At 37.0% G+C, this 25,329-nt stretch overlaps 1 protein-coding gene and 1 long non-coding RNA gene across 14 annotated transcripts in view; one reads left to right on the forward strand and one right to left on the reverse strand.

The window, feature by feature from the left end:
- The first annotated feature begins 758 nt into the window (after positions 1 to 758).
- Positions 759 to 4,506, forward strand: LOC121658301. Its single transcript, XR_006013927.1, has 3 exons — positions 759 to 1,481; positions 2,048 to 2,133; positions 4,410 to 4,506. It is a non-coding gene; the product is annotated as an uncharacterized LOC121658301 (long non-coding RNA).
- NEK1 (NIMA related kinase 1) overlaps positions 2,472 to 25,329 on the reverse strand; it is a 51,963-nt gene continuing 29,105 nt past the window's right edge. For 12 of the 13 annotated variants that reach the window (XM_042015050.1, XM_042015052.1, XM_042015051.1 and 9 more), the window contains 14 exons: positions 24,844 to 24,939; positions 24,180 to 24,353; positions 22,663 to 22,728; positions 22,346 to 22,577; positions 21,107 to 21,259; positions 20,264 to 20,449; positions 19,568 to 19,688; positions 19,278 to 19,360; positions 18,145 to 18,362; positions 15,806 to 15,960; positions 14,713 to 14,924; positions 12,483 to 12,616; positions 12,070 to 12,202; positions 9,918 to 10,972 (listed from right to left, as the gene is read on the reverse strand). In XM_042015050.1, coding sequence (XP_041870984.1) covers positions 10,923 to 10,972; positions 12,070 to 12,202; positions 12,483 to 12,616; positions 14,713 to 14,924; positions 15,806 to 15,960; positions 18,145 to 18,362; positions 19,278 to 19,360; positions 19,568 to 19,688; positions 20,264 to 20,449; positions 21,107 to 21,259; positions 22,346 to 22,577; positions 22,663 to 22,728; positions 24,180 to 24,353; positions 24,844 to 24,939 — 2,013 coding nt within the window. In that variant the 3' untranslated portion in view covers positions 9,918 to 10,922. Of the gene's footprint in view, positions 3,522 to 6,790; positions 10,973 to 12,069; positions 12,203 to 12,482; positions 12,617 to 14,712; positions 14,925 to 15,805; positions 15,961 to 18,144; positions 18,363 to 19,277; positions 19,361 to 19,567; positions 19,689 to 20,263; positions 20,450 to 21,106; positions 21,260 to 22,345; positions 22,578 to 22,662; positions 22,729 to 24,179; positions 24,354 to 24,843; positions 24,940 to 25,329 lie in introns of those variants that run through there. The other variant, XM_042015049.1, reaches the window with a different exon arrangement.

A 25,329-nucleotide genomic window follows, 5' to 3' on the forward strand; every position in this document is an offset into this window, starting at 1 on the left:
GGAAAAGCGTTTTCTTTTGCTGTGGTATCCTTTTTTGGAATGTATCCTCAGCTCCAAGGAAAGTTGCAGCCCCATTAGCACAAATTAGGCCTCTTAGTTGTCTGAAAGGTACAGAAGCTCCTTTACAGCTTTGTGTCTCTGCATTTTCTAGTATACTTATGAAAGGATGTAGGCAGAGGTTTGGATGTGATCACTGTACCAGCCATGTACTGTGCTTTTGTCTGTGATATCTTGGGAGAAAAAATCAGGATTTATGATGTAGCTCGACTCTGAAGGAAAGTTTTTAATTACATTGGGATGAAAGTAAGGGAATAAAGGGACAAGTTCCCCATTGATTTTTTTCAGAATCACTATCATTCTGCTACCACAGTTCTTTATAAACAGAGGCATGTAGAAAAACAGACCCCAAAACTATCTTTGTTCAAAATAAGATTAAGGAAGTGAGATAAATTTATGGAGTATTCATGGCACTACTTTGGATTTCTTTTATAAAGCTTGAGACTTGGCTTCCCAAGTCAATAAGGACATTGAGACACAAAATGAATTCTCTGAGGCTGCTAGTGCTACAAGGCTATATAATCACTCTGGGATTGCCAAAGATTTCTCTTTTTTTTTTTTTTAAGATTTGTGTCACTTTCACTCCCACACATCTGGCAAGAGAACTCTGCACTGGCTTAGCTGAAAAATCTTATCTCATAGATCATTACAAGCAATAAATTCCAGCCTTTGTGCTTACTTATATTGTCTCACAGCCTGGAGTCACTGATTTTGTAGAACTAGAAATGTGGGCTGTAAAATATTTACTCACTAGCGTGCCCCCACCACCAAGAAAAAACCCAACCCCCCAAAAACCATGCCATGCCTCAAAACCAAGCCTCAATCTCTTTCATTGTGAAGGCAGCTTTGAAAATGTAAATCACATAAAGCTGGCTCTCAGGGCCAAAGAAAACAGGCAGCTGGATTCCATCCCCCAGCTAAGAATCAGCCCTTAAATACCTCTTAAATAGACACTTTATATGAGCTACAGTCAAACTCATTTTCAAGTAACGTTTTCCCACGTGTCCCAGAAAATGCGAACAGCAACTCTGTGTGTGGATGGACTGGGGCACTGACAATAGGTAAGTGTGCCAAAAACCTGCAAACTGCTAATGCAATTCTACCACAATTCCTCTCTAAGGTCACACCTGTGCTAAAAAACTGATGTATTTTTAATCCACGTCATAGTCCTTTTATATAGCTAAGGCAGCTGTGCTCTAAAGAACTGTCAGCAAATGGCCTGTGCTAGGTCTTTTCCTGCATGCTAGTTCACATTGGTAGGCATTTTTTTTTCTGGTATTATCTTCTGGAAGCATTCTTATTTATGGGCTTTATTGTGCTGATCCTTTTCTATATGACAGGCATGGGGAACATGAAGGCAGGGTTACCTCATACATGGAAGGCTTGACAGCTTGTGGCAAAAAAGTCTGGAAAGATATGAGAAGGTAAGACAAATGGACAAGGACTGGCACAGATGCATTTGTCTCTACAGGTTAAATTAAATAAAATGCTGGGGAGGAAGCAAAGGAACAATTCCTAGTACTAAACTACAGATCTCCAGTTTAGCATCCTATCTCTTGGAGTAGAATTCATCCTACTATTAACAAGCAGGATCAGAGTTAGTAATGACCAGCAAGTGTTGCTCAGTGGCAAATTCTCTGGGTGTGGGGGAATATGGTATGGAGACACTTGAGGTGCAACATACTCTCATATCTCTGTATTCCTCATGATCAGATTTCAGAGGAAAAATTGGCAGCTGGCATATAATAAAGCCAGAATATTTTCCAAGAGACAACAATCATTCTTGAGTATCTTACCCCAGCAAAAACATGGCAGAATAACCAATCAGGTTATAATGAACATGAAATGCCTTCCCCTTTGTTTTGATAGGACAAATTAATGTTTTTACTCTAAGTAGTGTTGTATAACATGAAACATAGTAGTTTTAAACAATATACCAGCACAATCCAGGAACAAGCTGTAACTTAATTTTTGGCATTTTTATTTTCAGTTTCCCCAGTGGCTGTTAGTGAGTGCATGGAAGAATTTTTTAATCAGTCCTGATACACATTCACATATCCAGCCATCAAGATTGAGGTTAGTGCATTATAGCTGGTGCGGGAACCTTAACTTACTTGCATCAACTTTAGGAGGATTAAGTCAGAAACAGTACTATTTTAATGCCATTTTTTTGTATTTACTTGGGAAATACTCTTGTCAATTTAAAGTTTCCCATGGGAGGTGTCAAGAGGTCACTGAAATTTTCCTGGGCAAGGGAGGAAGAGTGGTTGAAACCATGGCCTCCCTGCTGCTTCCTTCAGTATTTTTCTTCATGTCATTAGTGCTGTGCTCGGCCCTTTCCTCCCAGCTTCCATTAGAAGAGAGAGGGAGAAAATGTAAAAGTATTAGTGAGAAATGGAGGCAAGAAACATAGAAAAGGCTTCCCTGCTGTTTTATTTGGTTACTTCTAGGCCTCAGTAACAGTAAACTTAGCACAGAAAATGAGTATAGAATATATTGCCTAGTATGCACAAAAACTCCCAGATGCTTTTAGTGCATTTTTTTCCCCAGCTCATTCTATTATTCTACACAGTCTTCTGGCCAACGATCACAAAGCCTTCTGACCTCTCTGTTATCCTATGGCAAGAAAGTACAGTTCCCTAAGGCTGCAAAAGCATCGGGAGTTGGATTTCCAGAAATGAGGTACCTGCAATTTCCATGACCATCAGTGTAGCTGTGAGCAGCATATTCTTCAGACAACACTGCGACAGAAATGCAGAATGGAGGGATAGGGGACACCCCACATCTTACAGGCTTGCCAGTCTTCTGAATTGCATCTGAAAATATCTGAGTTGAGGTATCATAGATAGCTTTGTTAAAGCTAGTGACTGTAGGAAGTGATCTGACCTGTGTCATACCATGGATTAGTGCGTTCCCTCTAACAAGTCCCCATGGTTTATTGTGTGATAAGCTAAGCAATTGCACAATTAGTAAATTATTTCAATTATACATTTCTCACATTTTTAACTGCTGTAAGGCAGAATAAAACATCTGTGGGGATTTTGCCAGCGAGTGAAAACAAAAATAGTGCTAAGTAAATACATTACAACTTGATTAATGCAAGATAAACATTATAGGCTACACAGCTTTTGCTCCTCAGCAGGCCTATTTCACATGGTATGTTCATACATAAATTTCTCTTACTAACACTGCACAAGCAGTCTGGCACCATCCTTGACAGATGAGCTTTAGGAACTGTTATGAAGTGGTTTAAGTTATAGCTCCATCTGTTGTATCCCATCCTTCTGATGGAGATTGTGTTCACTGTGGCAGAATAAGCAGAATGGAAGACGTGTTCATACCTTCACCAACTGCAGCTCAGAGTCTGGTGCCTTGGCTCACACCCATCCTCTCAGCAGTTTAATCAATGACGCTCTGCTTCATGCCCAAGCATGAGGGTGGGCGAACATTTCCTTCTGCTGGTCCTGATAATCATCAGCAGAGGGAAAGAACAGACTGTGGTGAACAGGAGAAGCTTAACAAATCACAATGGGATCTGACTCAAGCTTTCTTTAATTTTACTGGGAGGAAGGAGGCCTTATGACTATGCTCATCCATGCTCCACTACTCTATGTATGGCTACATACTGGGGGTGGTGGTGGAAAGTCTGCCCATTATGGATCTGAGCAAAGTAGTTACTACAGCATCACTGCATGGTTAACAAAGGCTGTGGGCCAGGACTGAACTGTGCTTTCTTTCCCACCTGGCAATGTTTGACCTCATGGTCTGTGGAGTCAGAATTTGCTGAAGTTTCTGGATAAACAGGATTGTCCAATGTAGAGAAAGCAATAGTGGTCTGAGCAAAGGTGACAAAGAAGTATTAAGTGAATACAGTGAGTTAAGTTATTCAGGGCACTGTGATCATTAACTGATGTACTAAAGTCCACGGTGGAACAGGATATAGAGGTCAGTGCAATTAAGCTTTTCCACAGATGGGAAAAAAGTGCTATATTACTAAGCTAAAAAATCACATCAGGGATGTTTTAGTGCTGTTGAAATAATTCTCATATATGTAACAATAAATACAGGTCTACTAAATAAGGCTTTAAAACTACTGAGTATAAAAAAATATATATACTCATATTTCTTATAATTAAAAGACATAAGTATGTCCAGTGTTATGTCCAAATATACTCTATTGAGAAGCTTAACTGTCATAGACTTCATCTTTTAGGTTCTTACAATGTTTAAAGAAAAGGATTAAAATACTCCAAATGGTTATGTAAGTTATCAAAATTAACATTAGTGGGAAAGGATCAATTAAATGTGCTATAATAATGGCAAATTAGTTGCATTTTATTACTATCTTTCAGATATCTTTATCAAGAATTTTACAGATTTCCAGAATAAATGAGGTTGGAAAAGACCTCTTGAGATGAAGTCCAACCTTTGCCTGAGTATCACCATGTCAACTAGACCATTGCAGTAAGTACCATGTCTAGTTTTTTCTTAAACACTTCCATACAAAGAAAGAAACAAAATGCAGAGGAAATATAACACCTACAGCAGTTTATAAAAAGCAGTTTTAAGCAGGGTTCATGTTAGCCATGATCCACAATAGACAGTTCTGGCTCATCATTAAGGGCACCTCAGGTTTTCTGTCCTTTTCGTATCCCTATCAAATCAATCACTTCAGAAAAAGGCTACACACCTGAATTTTGCAAAACTTCTCTGACAGCATTCAGAATGCAATCAGAACTCAGAAATTCTAGCAGCAATAAAGCAAACAACAATAAGAACATTTGACTGCTGATGGGGGAGTCAATAGGAGGAAAGTATGGCATCCCTGAAGTATTGCTTGTGATTAAAAATTTTTAAGAGAGATAGAACCACAGTCTTTTTTTTAGCCTAAAATTTGAATTTAGGGAAGTTTTATTCTATATCAAGGATACAGCCAAAATGCATACTTCACCCCTTCCGCTAGGGAGGAGATTACTGTCAGGACTGTGTGCAGGATACAGCAAAAATTAGGGTATGTCAAAGACCTGATTGGTTCTCTTCTCCTCAGAGCAGGTCTGCATCAGCTCAAGCCACAGTCCTATTTAAATCTGAACTGTATTTTTTCCTGGCTGACTACAGTCCCTGGGGGAACATCCATCAGCCAAGCAGAAGTGAATCATGCAACGCCCCAGCCTCACACTTGATACAGTCAGCCTCAGGGATGACTTGCGAAAGAACTGTCACAGCTGTCCTGAAACTAAGCAAATGCTACCTCGCTGGAGTTTTCCCACTGTGCAACCCACCTGTGGCTTTGGCTTTTGCTGTGCAGCTCATGTGAAAAAATCCTCCAAGTCTTTGGCTCTATGAGTTCTCTAAACTGTATTGTTAAAAAAAGAGTGAATGGAATTGGCTAAATCCCATCTTAGTTTAAAAATGTCTTGGAAATAAAATCTGGAAGAGTGCACCAGATCAGAGATGCTCAAGGCAAGGAATTTAGGAGTAGCAGCTGAGCTCATATATATATATATATATACACACACATACATATACACATACCTATATATACATGTCTCACAAGTAACTGCAAATTAATATATCTTTGTGGAAGCAGCTCAATTAAAGCTTTAGTTGATGAATAAGTGTTTTTAAGACTCTTGCAAAAGCCAACCATTCTAAAGTGCTACAATTTGAATTGATGAACCCATCAGCTCAGCTGGAAAACATACCAACTTGGAAATGCATCTGAAGCACAAATTGCATTAACACACAAATTTAACTTAAAGGAACCTCTTTATGGGTTTTAAAACTACTGCTTAAACTCTACAAATTGCTCCATTTAAACTGCTATGATAAAAATGGCAAAAAAGGTTTAGGAACAGTAACCACTGATTTCTATTTTACGCTAAATTTGAGTCTACATGGTTCATGAATGAACAAATGGTAAAATAAGACTTGAGAAAGCACACACTGATTTGAAAAGAAAAACATTTAAAAGGACTGAAAAGTTAAATTTCTATATTTGTCCTTGGTTTATCGCAGCTAATAAAATTATGTAGTGTAGCTTTATTTGAGCTTTGATGTGGTGCTTTTAGTGGAGACACAAGTCAAATCAGTAATTTAGTCAGGGGCATGCTTCTACTGGCATTGGGGAAGATTATACAGAGCCCAACCATACATTTCAACTGTGCTAAAAGTGTTGTATTTTATTTAAATTTGCATCTAGTCATTTGGGGGAACAGGATATTTCATGCCATAAACCTACTAGAGAGCATCCAAAGGAAGGCTACAAAGATGGTGGAGGACTGTGAAGGGAAGCCGTATGAGGGGCAGCTGAGGTCACTTGGTCTGTTCAGCCTGGAGAGGAGGAGGCTGAGGGGAAACCTCACTGCAGTTACAGCTGCCTTGTGAGGGGAAGAGGAGGGGCAGGGACTGACCTCTTTCTGTGGTGACAGTGACAGGACCTGAGGGAATGGCCTTAAGTTGTGTCAGGAGAGGTTTAGGTTGGATATCAGGAAAAGGTTCTTCTCCTAGAGGGTGGTTGGGCTCCCCAGGAAAGTGGTTACAGAGTGACTGCCAGAGTTCAAGGAGTGTTTGGACAAGGCTCTCAGGCACACGGTGTGATTGTTCAGGACCAGGAGGTGGACTCTATGATCCTTGTAGGTCCCTTCCAACTCAGGATATTCTATGGTTCTATGATCCTCCTATCCTCCAGGAAAAGGAATGTAAAGATTTGTAAACAAACAATTGTACTTACGGGTATTTTCAGAACATGGCCTTGTACAAGGAAATACCCATAAACGGCAGGGCCTTAGGACCTCCTGCTCCGGCTCAGCCTCGCCGCTTCCCCCGCAGGCCGCCCCTGTCCAGCCCCGGTGGGACCCGCACGGGGCTCTGAGGCCGCGCCCGCCCGCGCGCTGCCCCCTGGCGGCTGCCGGCGGCGGCTCAAGGGCCGGCACAACACCCGCAGCCCGGCTTTCCATCGATTCCGGCAAAGATGCAGGGCTTAGAACGATGAGGTGAGCGGAGAATGCGTGCTCAAACGAGAGCAAGAGGGACAGAGAAGCAGTAAAAGCTGAAGTAAGAATTACTGATAAATAATGCAGAATTCTAAAGAGCACAAAGAGCCCTGTTAGGAATGAGGTAGATTGGAACTTGATTTCAATCAGCCATTCACTCACCAGACCACAGAAAAACCTGTGCTCTGCCTTGGTTCACGTTGCCCAACCAGATAACACATTTTTCTGAAGTTCCTTCTAGCAGTAACTTCAAATATGCACTCATCAGAGTTCAGCAAATTAAAGAGCAAAAGCCTCTTCAGGCTCTGTTCTTCAAAAATGGTTTTAGGCATCAGTGCTCTGGGTAGAGTACTGTACCTGTTCAGCTCAAACCAGGTCACTGCTGGGGGTCTTACTCCTTTCTGCTAATCGTTTTTGGGTTGTTTGGTTGCTTTTTTTTTTTTTTTTTGACATTCCTCAACTGAACTTAAGAGTTGGCTTCAAGGGTCAAGAAGCAAGTCTGAGGACAGAGACATGTTAAATAGTTCACAGAATATGTTTTGTGTGAAAAATACCAGTCCATATCTCAATTTGCTACTAGAATTACAACAGAAAATTCTTCAAAGTAAATTTAATATGCACACAAGCCAAATGCTCAGCTAATTTCAATAAATTACATACAGACCAATTAATTATCTTGCAGCCACACTGTCCCTGATGTCATTATAGCACACATTAAATATGGATTTAACATTTGAGATGAAAGTATTACTTTAGCAGACAAACTTATTTACTGTGTCAGTTTTAAGTTAGCTTTTGAGGCATTTCAAGGATATTCAGTCTTGGGTGGCAGGTTTGAAGATTATTCTTGAAAAGCTGTCCACAATTTACATGTATTTTTCAAATCATTGATTGGTAAAAAGGTCTGTTTGTAAATCTTGCAGTCTGCAGATTATGTCCATTTTTGTAGCCAGTGCACTACATAAGAAATGAACAGTGTCAATAATGATACAATTCCAATTTAAAAGAAGTGAACGTGGCCCAGTCCTTGACTTCAGTAAGACTGCATCACCTTAAGGGGATTCAAAACCATAGAGGATAGAATACACCAGTTGGTGTGTTTTATTGTTTCCATACAGTTATGCTATATTATTTTAAATCTAAAGGTTCTGAGTGCTCCCTTCCTGCAAAAGGTGGGCAAGGTATGATTTGAAAAATCAAACCCAAAAAAGGAAAGCAATTCAGATTAATTTTTTAATAAAGTCTTTAGGGTGTGTTTGCTAAATGTCATGGATGATGTAGCTCATGAGGATCATCTCTCTGAATAGATTATGCAGCAGTGAAAAGTGGAATGGAAGAGAAGCCTGGTGAAAAGTTTACTGTGGGAAGCTAAGAAAAAAGAAATAAAGAAGGAAAGGGAATGAGAAGCAGCATAGGACAGAACCAGCACTGTTTCCAACAATGATCACAGTTTCTCATCAGATGAAGAGGTGTTTATCAAAGAAATAAGGATATAAAAAATAATCTATTAAAGGCAATTAATTATTACTACTATTAATTTTATTCTCACCACAGATTCCCAGGATACTGCTGAACTAGAGTAAGTTTGGTATCTTTAAAAAAATTAACACTTTTCAGTGGGCAAAATTTTAATAATGACACCATAAAACAATTATACAAAAATCATGTACATATTTTGACAGTTTAAATAATAAATATATACATATATATCTATATATACTTGCTTTTACTTTGTGGAAAAGCAACTTTTGACAGTTTTAGATTGTGACTGGTTGTAGCTGAAAAAAAAAAAACCAACCAAACCTATTTTTGTCTAATAGGGCACTTGGAAGTTTGACAATTCATCAAATTCATAACAAGAAACTTACTGTAATGGGTAAACCAGTAAAGCTGATGCAGAGACGATGACTGGAAAACAGCAGAATCCATAACGTCTGCCCTGTATTACTGCTTTGACATGAGGAATGAGGAAACGTGTGTCAGAAGAAACCTGCTTTTGCTTGTAGGGTGGTGGAAACCAAGCCATACAATACAGGAGCCAAAAGATGTGAAGTATTACACAGCTTGCGGCTGCAATATTTCATTTTCCCCTGTGGCTGCTGGAGCAATGACTAGAACAGCCAGGTTTTAAAGCCAAACAGGAAACCTCCCCCCTTTCAGTTCAACAGTGTAGTACATCATCATTGACCAGATTACAAAATTCAAGAGAGGGAAACAACTGGGATTTTTGGGAAGGGGAAGAAGAAGAAAAATATTGAAAAAAAGAGTATTCTAGCTCCAAATGGATTTTATAATCTCAATCCCCCTGCCCCAGACATTTCAATGATGACTTATGTACCAGTTTGCCCTGGTTCAGAAACACTATTAAGATATTTCAGATGTGACAGAAGCTTTCAGCTTCAAAATACAATATAAGTGAAATACTTGAACTGGACCACTAGATAAAGATACTATTAAAATACAACCATGAGAGTCAATAAAAACAAAATAATTTCTTTGTGTAGGTGTAAAGAAAAGCTATTTGAAGTATGTAAGTGAATAGCCAGATGTGAGTATTTCCACAACACAGTAATGCTTCCAACTGCTCAACCTTACCAGCTAACTGCTCATATGGCAGAAATTCTGTTTTAATTACAGGTCTCAGTTTTGTATCAGAATATATACAGGTATTTCTTTCTCTGTTTCTTTTGAAATTTGAGAGGTTACAGGTTTGGGATTTTTTGTTTGGTTTGTTGAGGTTTTTGGGTTTTGTTGATTTTTCTGTTGTTGTTGTTGGCTGTTTGGTGTGTGTTTTTTTTAAATTTTAGGCACCTAAAATTTCAGGAACACATATGCAAATCCACACAAGAGAACTCTAAAGGTATCTCAGTTTAAAAGGCATGTTTTTTTCTCTTTTTCATACAATCAATATTCTTTTTTAAAGTCTTGCCTCTCCTGCCCCATGTTACATTCTCCACTACAATTTGTTACTCAGCTGTGCAGACTTCAGACACTGATATGTAGTAAGCACTAAGGAATTTCCTGAGTCAGGTTTATTCATCATTACCTGTAAAAAGTAGAAGAGGGGGACAGACAGTGTGAAAAGAAGAGACACACAGACACAAGTCAAGCTAGGGTTACAAAACAATCTAGAAACCACAATTTAGTGAGCAATAACACAAGAATCCACTAAGGCTGTCACCAATGAGGTGACCATTACCAAAGCTGCCTTAAAGCGCTACACACAAATATTGAACATCGTGTCACCTTGGATTAGCGAATTTAAGATAGCTGCACCTCAAGTGGCCTGCTTCAGTGAGAACAATCCTCTTAGGAAAGAGCAATAGTAATTTTTTCCCAACATTTCTTATTTGAAGAGTATAAGGCTTTTGAGACAGAAGCTCAGGAAGATCCTTCTGTCTGTCATTTGTCCTCTATTCACCCTATTAGCATAGGACTTTTAAATTTAAGTGTCTAAAATGTAAAGAATGACTTCTTCTTATCATTTCTTGGATGCTACCACACATTTGTAAAATACAGAATTAGAACTGAATCTAATAAAAATAGCCACTTGTTAATCAGCATTTTGCAAGATAAAAGTCAGCTCATTTTAATAGGATTCACTCAGACAACAGTTTATAATTTATATGCCAGCATTTCAGCAAATTTTCATTTAAGCCTTTTCGTACTACTTTTAAAACATCCATAATGCAGAGTAGCAAGCAAAAGAAAATGGTAACACTATAGTAACCATTTTCTTATTATTCTACATTGCCAGTCTTTTGGACACTTGAAAAATGAACTACTACAGTGTATCTTTCCAAATCTGTCATTAAATCAATAAACTGTGGCTGAAAAAGTATTTTTCAGACATTTCTCTGTCATATTTCTCTAACACAGCACAAAAACAACATGGAACTGATAGTTCTTACCTAGTGGTTCTGTATCAGTAGAAAAAAAATTGGGAAAATGTAATTTGTATTAGAATTTTAAAAAAATTATTATGTTTTTGTAACTAGGCTTGAGACTTCCCCCCTCAAGTATTTGCATATAAGTGTCATAGAAAGCCGTACACTTACTTGACCTTATAATGCTATTGCAACACATTTGTAAAAGAATTTAAAATAAGCACAAAGCATGTGTTGGTTAACATGCATTTGAATATTTTTTTCAAAATTGAAATACATTAAATGATGATCATTACACACACTTCTAAAGCCAATATATGATGCTTCTGATTTCTATAAAACTAATTAAAATTTTAGCTTTCTTTTTTTTCCCCTCTCCAGTGAAGAATTTGATCATTAGAAATCTAAAAATAGATAACTGCAGCTAAATTTTTGACATGAGAGAAACGGAAAAAACCAAACCCATTCCCTCACTGATGGTGGTCTGTGTGGTTTTTCGTAAGAGTGACTCTGAAAGATTGAGGAACCATCCATCTGCCTCATAACCTGTGCTAAGCTGGGCAGGGCTCCAGAGCAAAATAAATTTTCTTCATGTATTACTGAGTCACCAACTAAGATGGATGGTACATACACATCAAAGTCTTCTGAAAAATGCTAATTATAGGATAAAGAGCTCCATGAAATTTTCAGAAAAGGAGCAAAGGTGCAACATATTAAAAGTAATATTACAGAAAGCATAATACTACTTTAGCTAAAAGTTCATTAATTCTTAGGATAAAATTTGTTTTGATTCCAAAAGTTTTGTTCTGGATTTCCACTTTCCCCATCTGTGTAACTGTTGTACAGAAATTAAATAATTACACTGTACCTTTTGTAAGCCAATTATTGTTACAGTTGACTGTACATGTACATTCTGTTAAATCAGAGTGGTCAGCAAAGTCTGCCACATTTTGCTGCAGGAATAAAAATACCCTTTGTGGAAAATTTTAATTAATTTAACCAATCAAAGCACAGGTATGTTCTATATTCTGTGATAATACGATGTTTTAGAAGTGTATTAGAACCTATATTGTATATGACCAAGAAAGAACATAAGACGAGCCGCAACTGCCAGGATACATGAAGATTACCTTCTTGGTAAGCTCCATCTGCCATTACCAGGTGAAGTATTTTGGCATACAGGTGTTTGTGTTCATTTCCAAGAACAGTCTGAATGACGGTTGAACAAATATCAATATTTTCATCCTCATCTTCAAGTGTAACCTGGGGGAAAGAACAAACCATGTTGCCAAAATTAAAATGGGTATAAAATTAAATAGTTCAAATTTATTAAATGCAATTCTTGGTTAAGACCAAAGTTCTTCTCTTTAATCCACCGTCAGGGCATTTTCTCTGTTAATATTTTAGTGTGCCAAAACGGAATAAAAGACTATAGAAAAAAACCTTTTACTCTAGTCACACAAAGCAATTAGTTAACTGGCAAAGAAAACAGTCCTAGGTACTTGTTTCTTAAAATATTTCCACTTGAGCTTATTCCACAAACCTTTATTTTCTCATAAACTTCAATTAATTTATCAAAGCCTATTTCCTGCTCCAGGTTATATCTCAACTCTTCTAAATGGCTGAAGATACTATCACATTCTTCACATTCACTGGCAATCTCTCCATCACTATTATCTAGAAAGAAACAAAACAACAGTAAAACCCCTTCAGTTTTCCTACATTCTTAATGTTGTTTCTAAGTCTCTAAAATAGATAACCTTTAAATGCAACCAAACAGATAAGCTCAGGAGCACTGGATGATGTTGGCAGATGTTCTGACAATGTGCAAGAAAATAGGAATAGTCTCTTTCTTCAAAAAAATCCCAAATGGGAAGTGTCCAGCTATCCCCTCTAAATCCCCACTCTGACAATTAGCCATAAGGGTATTCAGCCTGAAGGGATACAAAGTATGGTCTTAGAGCAGAATTTTAGTTAGCAAAGTAGGTCAAGTTTCATACCACCACTCTATAGATTTCTGAGGTGAAATTCATGAAGGGTTTGGCGGCTCTCCCACACAAGGGAAAGGAGCTCGTTAATGAAGCAGCTGTCTTCTAGCAAAAAAATAAGGACACGTATGTTACCCATCCATTACTTTCTGCCCTGAGATGCATCTTGTTCCATGGAGCAAGTCTAAAAAAACCCCAGTATTAATTTAGCTACAGAGTTCCTCATTCTTTTATAAGGGCATGTCTGTTGTGTAGAAAATTAAGTATGCTGAGTGGTGCAATAAGATACGGGAGAGAAATCAAGATAATTTTGCTTATAGGCAAAATTACAGAACCTTACAGAAACCTTAAAAATAGGTTTGTAACAGTAAAACATTAGGTAAATCTAACAAAAAAAGGATGTTTTAAAACATACAAGACAGAATCCCTATGTAAAATCCCATTATGAAATGCAAGAAAAAATACTATCTTAAATAAGCATTGAAATTCAGAGAGAACTTGTCTACCAGGAAAAACATACAACTTCTTACATTTCAGAGCATACACTATCAAACCTTTAAATAGTATTACCTGGTAGATCACCGACTTCGTGAGTTAGTATTAGAACTCTACTACTTACAATTCTTATATATGACTAGTGTAAGGTCTAGTCCTAACCAAATCACATCCTTCATTCAAGCATCAACAGTCAAATCAATAAGAAATTACCATTAAAATAAAAAGAAAAGTTGTATGTAGGTTAGAAACCCATTAGGTTATTTCTAATCCTCTATCTAATGTCTAGGTCTTGAGCAGATTTTGTCTCAAGTTCTATCTGTTACCCTTTTGAAGGCTGGCCTGCCTTCCTCCCTGCCCCAAAAATGAAACCTGCAATTCTTATGGAATATCTAGAAGGTAGGACACTGGTATTAAACACTAGCACTTGCAATAAGAGCAGAATCACAGAAGCAGATAGTGTTGCATGTAACCAGCGTATAACATCAGCACTGTCACAAAATTAAAGACATTAACTAAGTTTATTTTACCTTAAAATAATTCTTGGAATGTATTATACAGATAATATCTTACAGGTATATTCACAGATGTTGAAGTTGTTGAAAATTGTCTTCAATAAAAATTACACAAAAGCTATGTTTCAGATGAGTTACTGATCCTCTACAACTTTTTATAACTATATTTCTAAATGCACTTAATTTTACAGCAAAATACTTCTATTTCCACAGAATTTAAAAAACAGAACTGAGACTTCAGGACGTTGTGCATATCTAACGCAAAATGCTGAAAGCGGTAATTAATTTATCTGTCTCATTTTTATTCTGACTGCTTTAATGCCTAATTTTGGCTAAGGACAAGGTGAATAATTTCATGTTCCTTCAGACTGCCTGTTAAATTACTTAACTGTAATTTAAGCTGGATCCCAGATACTCCAGCCATGTCAATTGCTATTTCTTTTTCACACCTAAAGCCATGAATTATTCAAGACATACAATGCACTCTGTCTTTGATCTTCCTTGAAGCCAAGTTTTAGATAACTTAGAGAAAATGGCATTTACCATCACTGCCCAACAAACAGCCAAGCTTTAATTTGCAACATGGAATGCTGCTTAGATGTTGACCTTAACATTCAGAAAGTCTGACTATTATCTGATTTTTTTACACTTACGTATATAAACTATTAATTAGAGCTTTACTTCATTACAAGTTAACAAAGCTAAAACATTATTCTGTGTTTGAATTTTTAACATAAATAAATAACTTATGAAACAGGTGTAACAGAAATTATACCTGACTGCCATTCTTCATTAAGAGCACTTTCACTGCTGGGGTTATTTTCATCTGCTTCATCCAGCTCAGTACCATTTGTTATGCATTCCACAGCATTAGCCTTTAAAGTAGACTCCTCTTCTTCACTCAGTTCCTCACTAGGCTGCTCCCTAAGCAACTGTTCCATTGAATCCCGGAGATCCTGCAAATCTGTATCTGTCTCTCCAAACATACTAAGGGAATGTGATACAAAGTTCATATAATTAATACTTTACAAGACAAACCCTGTAGCAAGAGTTCATTTCTTTTGTTAAGCAGCAAACTGAAAAGCCAATCTAGCAGGAGGAGAAAAAAAGCCCAAGAGACAGCCTCCACCCTCCGGCCCCCCTCCCCCAGCTATTTGTGACCTCAGTCCAACATGACTACAGCATCGATACCATTGTATCATGCAACCACAGGGAATAAACAGATACCCAACAGTCTCATAAAAAGATAGTAAGTCCTCAATTCAACTGTATTAGTAAGATAATTTCAAAATCCTTGTAATTGTGCACTATTATAGAACCCTGGCAAGTACAACATTTTCAATCCAGATGAAAATGTGTCTGGAGCAAAAAAGACATCTAGATCTAATCAGAATAGATACACCAGACTATCCAAGCTGTGGGGAATAGTCAATTCCAGGGTCAGATTTTGAAGCCCGTGAAAGAATTTGGGGGACTTGAAGAACATTCTAATACAACAGTAGAGGAGATAAATGAGCAATATTCCCAGAACATAGAAAGAAAGGAAATATTCAAGAAATCTTTATTTCTAGAAGACCAATAGCAATCAACTCTGAGTTGCTTGAGCAAAATGCAAGTTGCAGACACCAGACAGAATAGCACCTTGGATGGATTTTGGGAAGGAAATTCAGACAGCTATTGTATACAGTATACCCCACTGGCTTCTCAATTCTCTGGAAAAAGACTTAAAGTAAATGATGATTCAATACAAAATTTTAAAAATCTGGGTTAAAACCCCATGCTGGTATAGTGTGTATAACAGTATCTAACCAAAAACATTCTTGATCCAAGATGGCTCTTAAAATACTTGATAAACTTGATACACTCACATATCCTCAGAATCAGAGGGTCCTTCTTTGGCTTGCTCATCTTCCGTATCATCTGTTTCAAGATTATGCTGATGCTGCACATCTGCTACACTGGGAACATCAACTAAAGTTCTGTACAATTTGTAAAGATCTGGGAGTGAACATGTTCTCAACATCTACAAAGGCAATAGAAAGCCTGCTTGGTAACAATATTAAAGACAGTTTGAGTTTACAGAATACTTTAGAATGACATTCCTTTTTTTGTTCTTTTTCATTTGAAGGTAAATTTAAAAATAACAATGTGTCCAGCACAGATACTCTAATTGTTGAAAATTTGACATAATGACTTTTACCTCTCAGTTAAAAGGAAAGCATTCCTCCTGCTTCTACGGGTTACAGTGACTGAAAAGCTAAGAACATCAAGTGACATACAGCTCCTGGTTTTGTGCTGATTTGTTCACCACCTTGACAGCTAACTAAAGGAACCCTAAAGCAGATAAATAATACATATACAATTTTTTACAATGTATTTGTGTCAATCACTTCTCGTTAAGACCATTTTAAATAGCTGACAAAGGAGTAAGTTTTAAAATGACACTTTATTATTTTTGTAGGTTGGTCACTGAAAACAGTAACTTTTGTTTATGGTGTATTTCAATGCAGTTTCATAGCATTGCCATCAAAGGAACAATTTCAAGGTCCATTTCAACCTCTACTATGAAAGTGAAGGAACAATTAGAAAACTGACCTTACCCTGTATTTGAAAGTTCCCAAGTATTTTGAAAAATGCTTCTGTTCCTATTAGCTTACTTCTGTTAGCCTACACACAGGACATGAACTCTGTCTACCCTGCTCCCTGCTAAAGGTTTCCATAGTTTCTGGGTGAGAGCTGCAGCAGAAGTGTATTTGGGAAATTCCAGAAAGTTACATTTGCAGGTACTGCCCAGAAGTACTGAATATCCTCTTGCTGCAACCAAATGAGGAAAGGGAATGCGTTGCTCTCTGTCATCAAGTCTGCTGCAGCAGTAACAACACACCTGCTGCATTTCTCCAAGCTCTCTGCCCCTCCAGTCTGTGTTAATGAAGCTGTGTCAAACAATTCTGGCCAAAACACACGCCAAATATGTAGTAATAAGTGACATACTGAAGCACTTCATACAGGTGCACCAGAGAACTCCATCATAAAGCATAACCACTACTTTCTCAATCAGATAAGGTGCAAAGAATGTTCATCTTCTCCCTACTCACAAGTTACATTTTCTGTAATCATTGTACAACTCCCAGATTAACAGCTTCATAAACTAGGTGAGTTGATAATAGACTAACCCTTGAGAAATGAAAATGAGAGCAAAAAATCCATGTCTGTGAATATATGGATCTGTGAATTTTTTATCACAGATGCAAACAGCACTATCCTTGATTATTATGCTTCCTAGCTATGCATCAACCAATAGCCACTACTCAATATTCAATTATTCATCAATAGTGCAACTTCATGCAGTCACAAAAAAAGACTGAGAGTCAAAGGAAGAAACATTCTTTCTTATGTAGCATTGCACCACCTAGGAAATCCTTTTCTACATAACAACTAAATGCAATGCAAGCATGCCTGTTTCCAGAGACCTTGGCACTGTTGTTTCTCCAAAAAGCAGTGGCTCTTTCATGCACTTTCCACTCTGAATTACATGCAATACTTGCCTGGATTATAAAGAGTCTGTTTCATCTACTAGTTTCATAACACCTCTTAACATATTTTAAATCTGTATCAGAACCACGTTCCACCACCCTATGCTCATTTCAGAGTGTGAGCTGCAACTCAACCCTATGTAGGTGGCCAGGAAATGTCTTTAAGAAACCAGTTACTTCCATTCACTGTTCTTCAGGCTTTCTGCTTCACAACAAGAAGCTATTATGGTAGGTTAAATCCTACAGGAAAAAAAATCACTTGGTTGGCAGAAATGACAAGATAGCTTTGCTGCCCTGTTCAGTGATTATGTTTATGATGGCAAGGTAGTAACAATTCTAAAAAGAATGCACAAAAGGGAGAAAGCAGATAGGGCAAATTAGAAATGTCTTCATAAACTCCCTCAGTTATGTCTCAGAGAAAGGGCGGAATGCCTTCACAAACACCTGGAACACAGAATGCTGAATGGTGAAACCAGAGACTTTCACTGCTGCATGAGACTTGCTGATACCATGAGCACAGTGCAGTCAAACTACAGGGAACACATGGCTAGACAGATGCAAACACCTCCTGAAAGAGTTGTGCCATCTGTTCTGGCCTCATTCAACTTCAATAAGAAAGTAAGAATAATACTATAGAAAAAAAAAAGTATTTCTTTTTAGCTTTTTAAACTTGCCTTTGGGTCGTTTGCATCAAAAAGTCCTGTAGAAAGTCCAATCAACAATGAGCTTTTGCCTTTATTTTTTGCTGGTGATATGGAACGTGAACGAGGTACAAAAGACTCTTCCTGTGAAGACTGAGCTGACAGAACTGGTGAGGCTGTTGGTACAGCTGTGGGCTGTATTACCCTCTGGAATAAGGGTTCAGCTTGCTGAGAGTCACTGGAACAAGTTTCTGATGTGGTAAAACAAAGCTTGTTACAAATCTAACTAGATTAAAACCCCAAGACACTTAAGGAAACGGTAACTAATGTGAATAAAACTAATTTCTGTTATGCAATTAGAGGGAAAAGTAGATAGCACTTTAAAAGTCTTAAAATATTTTTGATTATTTTAGTAAATACCATATAATGTGACATTTTCCCATTTTAACTTTTGGAGAATATGCAACTTTCAGCTATAGCTTCTTCTGTTCTCATGCCTTCTGTTTTCTCATTATCCAATCCTTGACTGATATTATGTCATCCATTTTCACCTGTTGCTTATTACCTTATATATTTCTTCAAAGTTATCTCAATATAATTTGCCCAAACAGGGGGAAAAAAACCCATCCACTTTGCTTAAGGCACCCATAATTTGATGCAAGAGTATCACCAATGATACTTGATGGTATTGCCAGTTTCTGAAGCTACTTCCCAGACCTCCAAGAATAAGCAATTCTTCTATACAATAAAGATAAAAGATTGTCATTAGGAACTGTTTAAAACATTGAGCTGCAGCTCAATATTAATTTGAGATATGTATTAACAAAGCAACACTTCCATTAAGTAAATCATCAGATCTCATAACATCTTAAATAGTCAGTTGAAAAAGCTGTAACATTCAGAAAATTGACATCCACTTTCAAGTGTCAGTATGGGCCACTGTCCTGTTCATCTATACACACTGTAGCTTTGATGTAACATGTTTTCTTCCAAAGTGGCAAACATAATACCCCCAATTTGTCTTCCTAATCCATCAGAAAATTCCTTTTTAGAAGTAAGAACTGAAGAAGCAAACAAAAGCTCACTCTTTTGGGGTTAATGAAGTGAGAAGGGATGGCTCAAGCACCCCGTGCTGCCAAGCCATGGAACACGAGACTTGCACTGACCTGCTGAAGCTTCCTTTTGTGATTGCACCTTGTCCAGCACTACTTTCTCCGAAGCTGCCTCATTCATTCCATCATGTTGTGCCCTATTATAACACATCACATCAAGGGGAAAACACCATGCAAAAAATGGTCATTAGTCTACTGAAGTCACCAAGTGCAGTAAAACTAACACAGCAGCAAGCAATGAAGCTTTAGCTTAGTGTAACAATTTAACTGACATGTCCAAAAAAAACCCTCAGATAAAGCTCAGTTTTTTGAAATTGAGAGAGAGGTCAGAAGAGAGTACTTACGTATCCTCTTTCTCTTTTACCCACACTTCATTAACAGTGATAGGAAACTCCTTATTCTCCTTACTCTGGCGGATTTTATCTTCCAATTCTTCCAACATCTCTGCTTCCAAATCATCAGGCTCTAAAATTAATAATTATTTACCATATTAAAAATTAATCCCAACCAAGCAAAAAGATGGGGGAGTATACATTTTAAGATTACACTTAAATCCTTCAGCTATAATAATTTTCTGTGTTTTTCAGAAACAGCAGAAGTTTTGTAATCCCAGAGCTAAATGTTTTGGTTCTTTTCTGATACCAGAAGAGTATCTTAAGGCTCCAATGAACTGTGTCTTCTAAAAACCTCAGTAACATGCCCCCAGAGATCAAAAGGATGCTGGTATCATATAGGGGAAAAGATTACAGCACAATTGATGGGGAGAAGCAGACCAAAACCCCACCAAATTAACAATAAAAAATTTGAAGCACTTAAGAATTCTATTTGTACTCAGAAGTTTTCTATAAGCAGACAAAAAATGTTTCTGGAAATTTACCAAATACATTACTGAATCAGTTACAATACAGGCCCTACCTAAAATGTGTTAATAAAAAACTGCACATTACTTATGGGAAGATATGAAAGTATACAGGATCATTCCTCCCCTTATTGCATTCAATAAACAGATTGTAATTAGAATTATTGATGAAATGAGTTACCATCCAGCATAACAGGTTTGCTCTGCACCAGGGTGGGTCCAGTTCTTTGAGATTCTTCTGGTACAGTCACGACAGGCTTTGTAACACCATCTGGTGCTGAAGACTGAGCTCCAACAGGAGAAAAAGCTTTCTCTTCCTTCTCCTCCGATGAAGACTGATGATCTCCTTCAAGAAGTTCTGCAGTACCTAACAGAAAATGATTCTATTATTTAAACAGTGCTTCGCCATGTTTGGATAACAAACTCCAGTGTGGCTAATAATGTAAGTTGGGAATTTTTGTTTCTTTAAAGGAAAACAGGGGGAAAAAAAAGTTTGCATGCTTTTAGTACAACTATTATAAAGAAGAAAGCCAGAAATATCAAAATTTTAATTTCATATGTTACATTATCCTTAGTACAAGTTTATATTTGGAATAAACTTAAGTCCTTTCGTCCTTAGAAAGAACAAAGGGCACGAGTTGACCAGAAAAAAAAAAATTGATTGATATGATAAGTCACATGCTGACAACAAGGTTGCAGGACACATCTAATACAATATTCAGATGATGATATCCTTTCAAAAAGTAGGATTGTTTTTCTATTAAAAGGCAAAGTTTAAGACTTTTCAGCAAAATGAAGATCCTTTCCTTTCAGTACATCCTGGTCAATTCCTTACCACTTCACTGAGTTTTAAATATTTTGGTGTCCTCTAGTATTAGCTTGTGCTTACATTCAGAACTGAGGCAACACCCAGAAGTAGAAAACAAGAGAGAATATAAGAATATGCTTCTATTACTTCAAAATTTTTCTCAGTAGATAAACTGTCACTGCACTTACAGTGCAGATAATTACCCGCTGTGCTTACCATTTATTTCATCTTGTTCCTCAAGTATGTCAGTTTGCAGCTGCAGCTCTGCTTCTCCTAGGATCCTCAGAACTGAATCAGTGGGACTTTTTCCCCAGACTTTCCTGTGAGGTTCACCAATATCTAACTTAATTACTTCCCCCAGAGTTTGACCTGTTAGGACACAAACATAAAAACTTTTCTGAATTAGAAATTTTTATTCATTTTTTATATAATGAAAAAATCAAACACACAACCTCCACAAAACTAAAACCTACAAAGGCTACAAAGCCAGAACTCATGTCACCTCACCCCAAATCAGACAGCCTAAAGACTGTGCTCATCTAGAGTTTTTCTTCTGCCAATTCCAATCAGTAACAGGAGTTATTCAATATCAGTTGACATATGCAGCTTAATAGCAGCAGCAGGTCTTTTCAAAAGTTCACGCACTCCAAAAGAAAGCAGTATGAGAAATGTTTAACTGTGGCATGGAATGGTCTTGAACTTTACCTGAAATGGTAAACTAGAAAGTCTCTTGTCTTGCTATCCTTTGACATTTATTTCTGTTATTTCTCTCTCCAAAGAAAACAGGATATAAAGCAACAAAGAAAAACAGAGCAAAGGAAGTTTCTTATCTTCTAACATTCTAGCCCTATAAAACTACTAGGCAAAGGTGCAACTGTCACATTCTCAATGATTATTTATTTCTAAAATGTGAAACAGACTTTTAGTAAGACATACTGAAACCAGGAAAAACGGGTTCCAACCAAAAGCCCAGAGAAGGCAAATAGAAAATTTGGAATGACAGTCTTGATTTAAGAAAGGAAAAAGCTAAGAAAGGCTCAATAGAAGTAACAGATAAAAATTGAGAAAAAACCTTTTTTTTTTCCTACTGATAACATAACAGGATTTTCAAGCTAAGTAAGAAACTTTCATATATTTTAAATGCTTTTTATTCTTTTCATTAAATTAGTGCCTATTTAAAAGACACCTACAAAGAAAGTAACCATACATTTACTTAGGTAACTGTTGTTGAAATGATGAAATTATTTTCTCAATCTCCTACAGGCCATTTAACTACTCAGCCCATGCCTTATCCCTTATTTAAGGGAATACATAACCATCTGCTTTTTAGAAGCGAATGACACGTAACTGATAACAAGATAATAACAATAAAGAATACTTGCTTTATAAAAACAAACACTACGCATGGCAAACTGATTTACTAATACCATGGTGACAAACATAAAAAGTACTTACACTCTGTTCCAGAGAGAGAATCTTCCATTGATAACTCAGCTAGAGGAACGACCAACTCAGATGCCCCAGGTTCCCATTTTTTGCGATCTCCCAGAGGTGGCTGGTCACCCTGTTGTTCCTTATGATCTTCAGATCCAGCTGATTCAGAGATATTTTTACACTCCTGTTTTCCTTTCTCATCTTCTTGAGCCTTAAGGTTTTGATTTAATCTCCTCAGAATGTCTCTCTTATTCTGAAAGAAGGACCAACATATGCCACTTAAAATAGTGCCTTTCTTAAAAGGATGCCTAAATGAAACTGTATATAATTTGACATACTTGTATTGCAAAATCTGGCTTTTTTATTTCCTCCTCAGATTCCTGGACAGCAGTTACATGTTCATCCTTTAAGTCCAAGAAGCATGAAATAGAAAGTAGAAGAACACGTCAGAAAAAAAATTATCTTGAGAATAGTAATAGACACAATAATCTAAAACCTTTCCAATGACAACTGCAGGTAGACTGAAACAGAATGCTTGATTATTCAGTTTTATTCTGTCCCAAAGACAGAATTTCAAGGGCACCTTCCATCTTTGAACCATTCACTATCTGAAAGTGATAAGCAAATGAATCACTCCATTTGGACAGACAAATGAGATTTCAGAGCATGAAACATGTAGAGATAAAGCCAGATATGGCCTCTACAGCAAGATGCCACCAAATTTCTATGCTACAAATGAGTAATTCTAGAAGAGAACCAAAAAAGTGGCAAGCACAGAGTCAAGGATAATCTGTGAAGAAAAAACAGAAGGGAAAAGAGACAAGTAATATGTAAATAAGCAAACTACCTATTGAAGGCAAAAATGTAGAATTTATAATCAGAGTACAAGGCTCGTATTCTCCATCTCCAATTGCTCTGTGTGCTATTTTTCAGTCTATTATAGTCACTGTCCTGCGTTACTGTGAGACAAACTGTCCACGTGGAAAAAATATGCTAATGACTTAAGTATTTGTCCAAACATGATTTATTTTTCCAGCTATCAACTGACATCTTTCAATGTATTACATTTTATATATACTCTTCAGTATAAGTTTCATTATATTCCCATACTCATAGCCTTCAGGGTTGAATACAGTATGAAGTACTACAGTACACTGAAATCTAGAAGCAGTTTAGGTAAAAATACAAAAGCTAGCATTCAAACTAACAAAGATCATGTTAAAAATTTAAACTGTACAAGGTTACACTCATCTGCTCTGTTTCCCAGTTGTAACATAAAGCAATTGAGGTAAACATGTAAGTATTTACAATATCAGGAGCGAGAGTGTGGAAAATAGAAATCAGGAGGCTCTTTTAGATAAGAAGAGACGGCACTAACAGATTCGAGAATCTTATGCTTTGTCCTCTCTGTAATATCTAGCACACTCGAGCTCACTGAAAACAATCAATCATTAATATAATGTAGTCCTATCATTCAAAATTTATTTGCTCACTTCCACCAAGTAACCAACTCATTAACTCCTCTCTTCAAGAGGCTGATGAAAATTCTGGAAGTTAATGTCTTCCACTAAACATGAATGCCCTGATCAAAATGGAAACTGCAGCCTGGGGTTCATCATAAGCCATTTTGTTCAAAACATGAGTTTCAGTTTCAGCATACAGATGTGTTTCAACAGCTTCCAAGCTTTGGTTTCTTTTTACATTTTTTTCTTTTTTTTTTTTAAATTTCTTTTCCCTAATTAGAAGCAACAAATGACCTTAACAATTTTTTTCTACCTAACCTATACATTTTTTCTAAACATTCTCTTTCCAATCAGTATTTATGACATTTTAGCCTCTAAGCAAAAGTACCTACCACACCCACTTCCTTCAAAGCAGAAGTCATTGAGATGACAGGTACCCCAGGCTTCACTGGAAGTTGTGGCTTAGGAAGAGCTGCTCCAGGCTCTTGTAGTTCATTCATAGGACTATGTTCTGTAGCTTCCACATGAAAAGGCACGTTAGGATTCTTTACCCCTTTTGCAATCAGCTGTATAGATTCAATTAAAAAAATTTAAATCAAAAATTAACTTCAAGACTTTGCATATTAAACACAGTATTATCAATTAGGCTCATGTAATCCTTATAAAAGGACAACAATGCCACACATTCATACAAAAGACAACTGCCCACTGCACATCGGTTTGTCAGCTTCACATCCTGCTTTTTCTATATTATTACTAGTTGGACTGGTTGTTCCATAGCACACAAAAGTAAAAGAAGATAAAATACATTTTGGTCATTAACAGACCACTAATAATATAGTTGGGGTGATCCTAATGATTTTTAGATTTGATATTCTGAAGTCTTCCTGCAAGCATATCTAAGACTAGGCTTCTAATTAGGGAATTCTGACTGACACAAGACACTCTCTTCAATTTCAGAACTACTTGTCTTGAAAAATCACAGTATAGGATTTTAGTTATACTAAGATAGGGCCCTACATACTTTGACTGCATGTAACAGATTTACTTTCTTACATGTTCTTCCCAGGCTCTTTTCTCTCTTTCGTATGCTTCCTTTCTCTTTCGCTCCAACTGTTCCTTCAGAACTGCAGCACGAGCATTTGCTTGGGCCTACAGTAAACAACCAAAAAAAGGACCAACTTCAAATCATCAGCAACCTATTTAATAGAACATTTTAAGGAGGAGTATTCTTGGATTACTCATTTCCCTTTCTCTCACTACTGTACAGACTGTGAAAGGAGGACTCCACTGACAAAATCACCACACAAGTATAATAACTGATCTTCTATGCTGAAATAATGGCAACTCCTCAAAATTTAATTACAGTTCTTGATTTGCATGGTTGTAATTTTAGTGTACATAGTAATCTTCAACAAAGTAATGTAAAATTAGAATCTCTACTTAAAATTAGCTTTGAAGCCAAATGCATTAATCAAAAAATATTAAAAATTCAGTTTAAATTTCACCAACTCACTCAAACAGAAAAAGCTTCACTTGCAG

The sequence above is a fragment of the Corvus kubaryi genome, unplaced genomic scaffold (genome assembly GCF_017639235.1).
Source record: "Corvus kubaryi isolate FWS band 111438036 unplaced genomic scaffold, C.kubaryi_AGA036_p1.0 split3-131, whole genome shotgun sequence".
Lineage (NCBI taxonomy): Eukaryota > Metazoa > Chordata > Aves > Passeriformes > Corvidae > Corvus > Corvus kubaryi.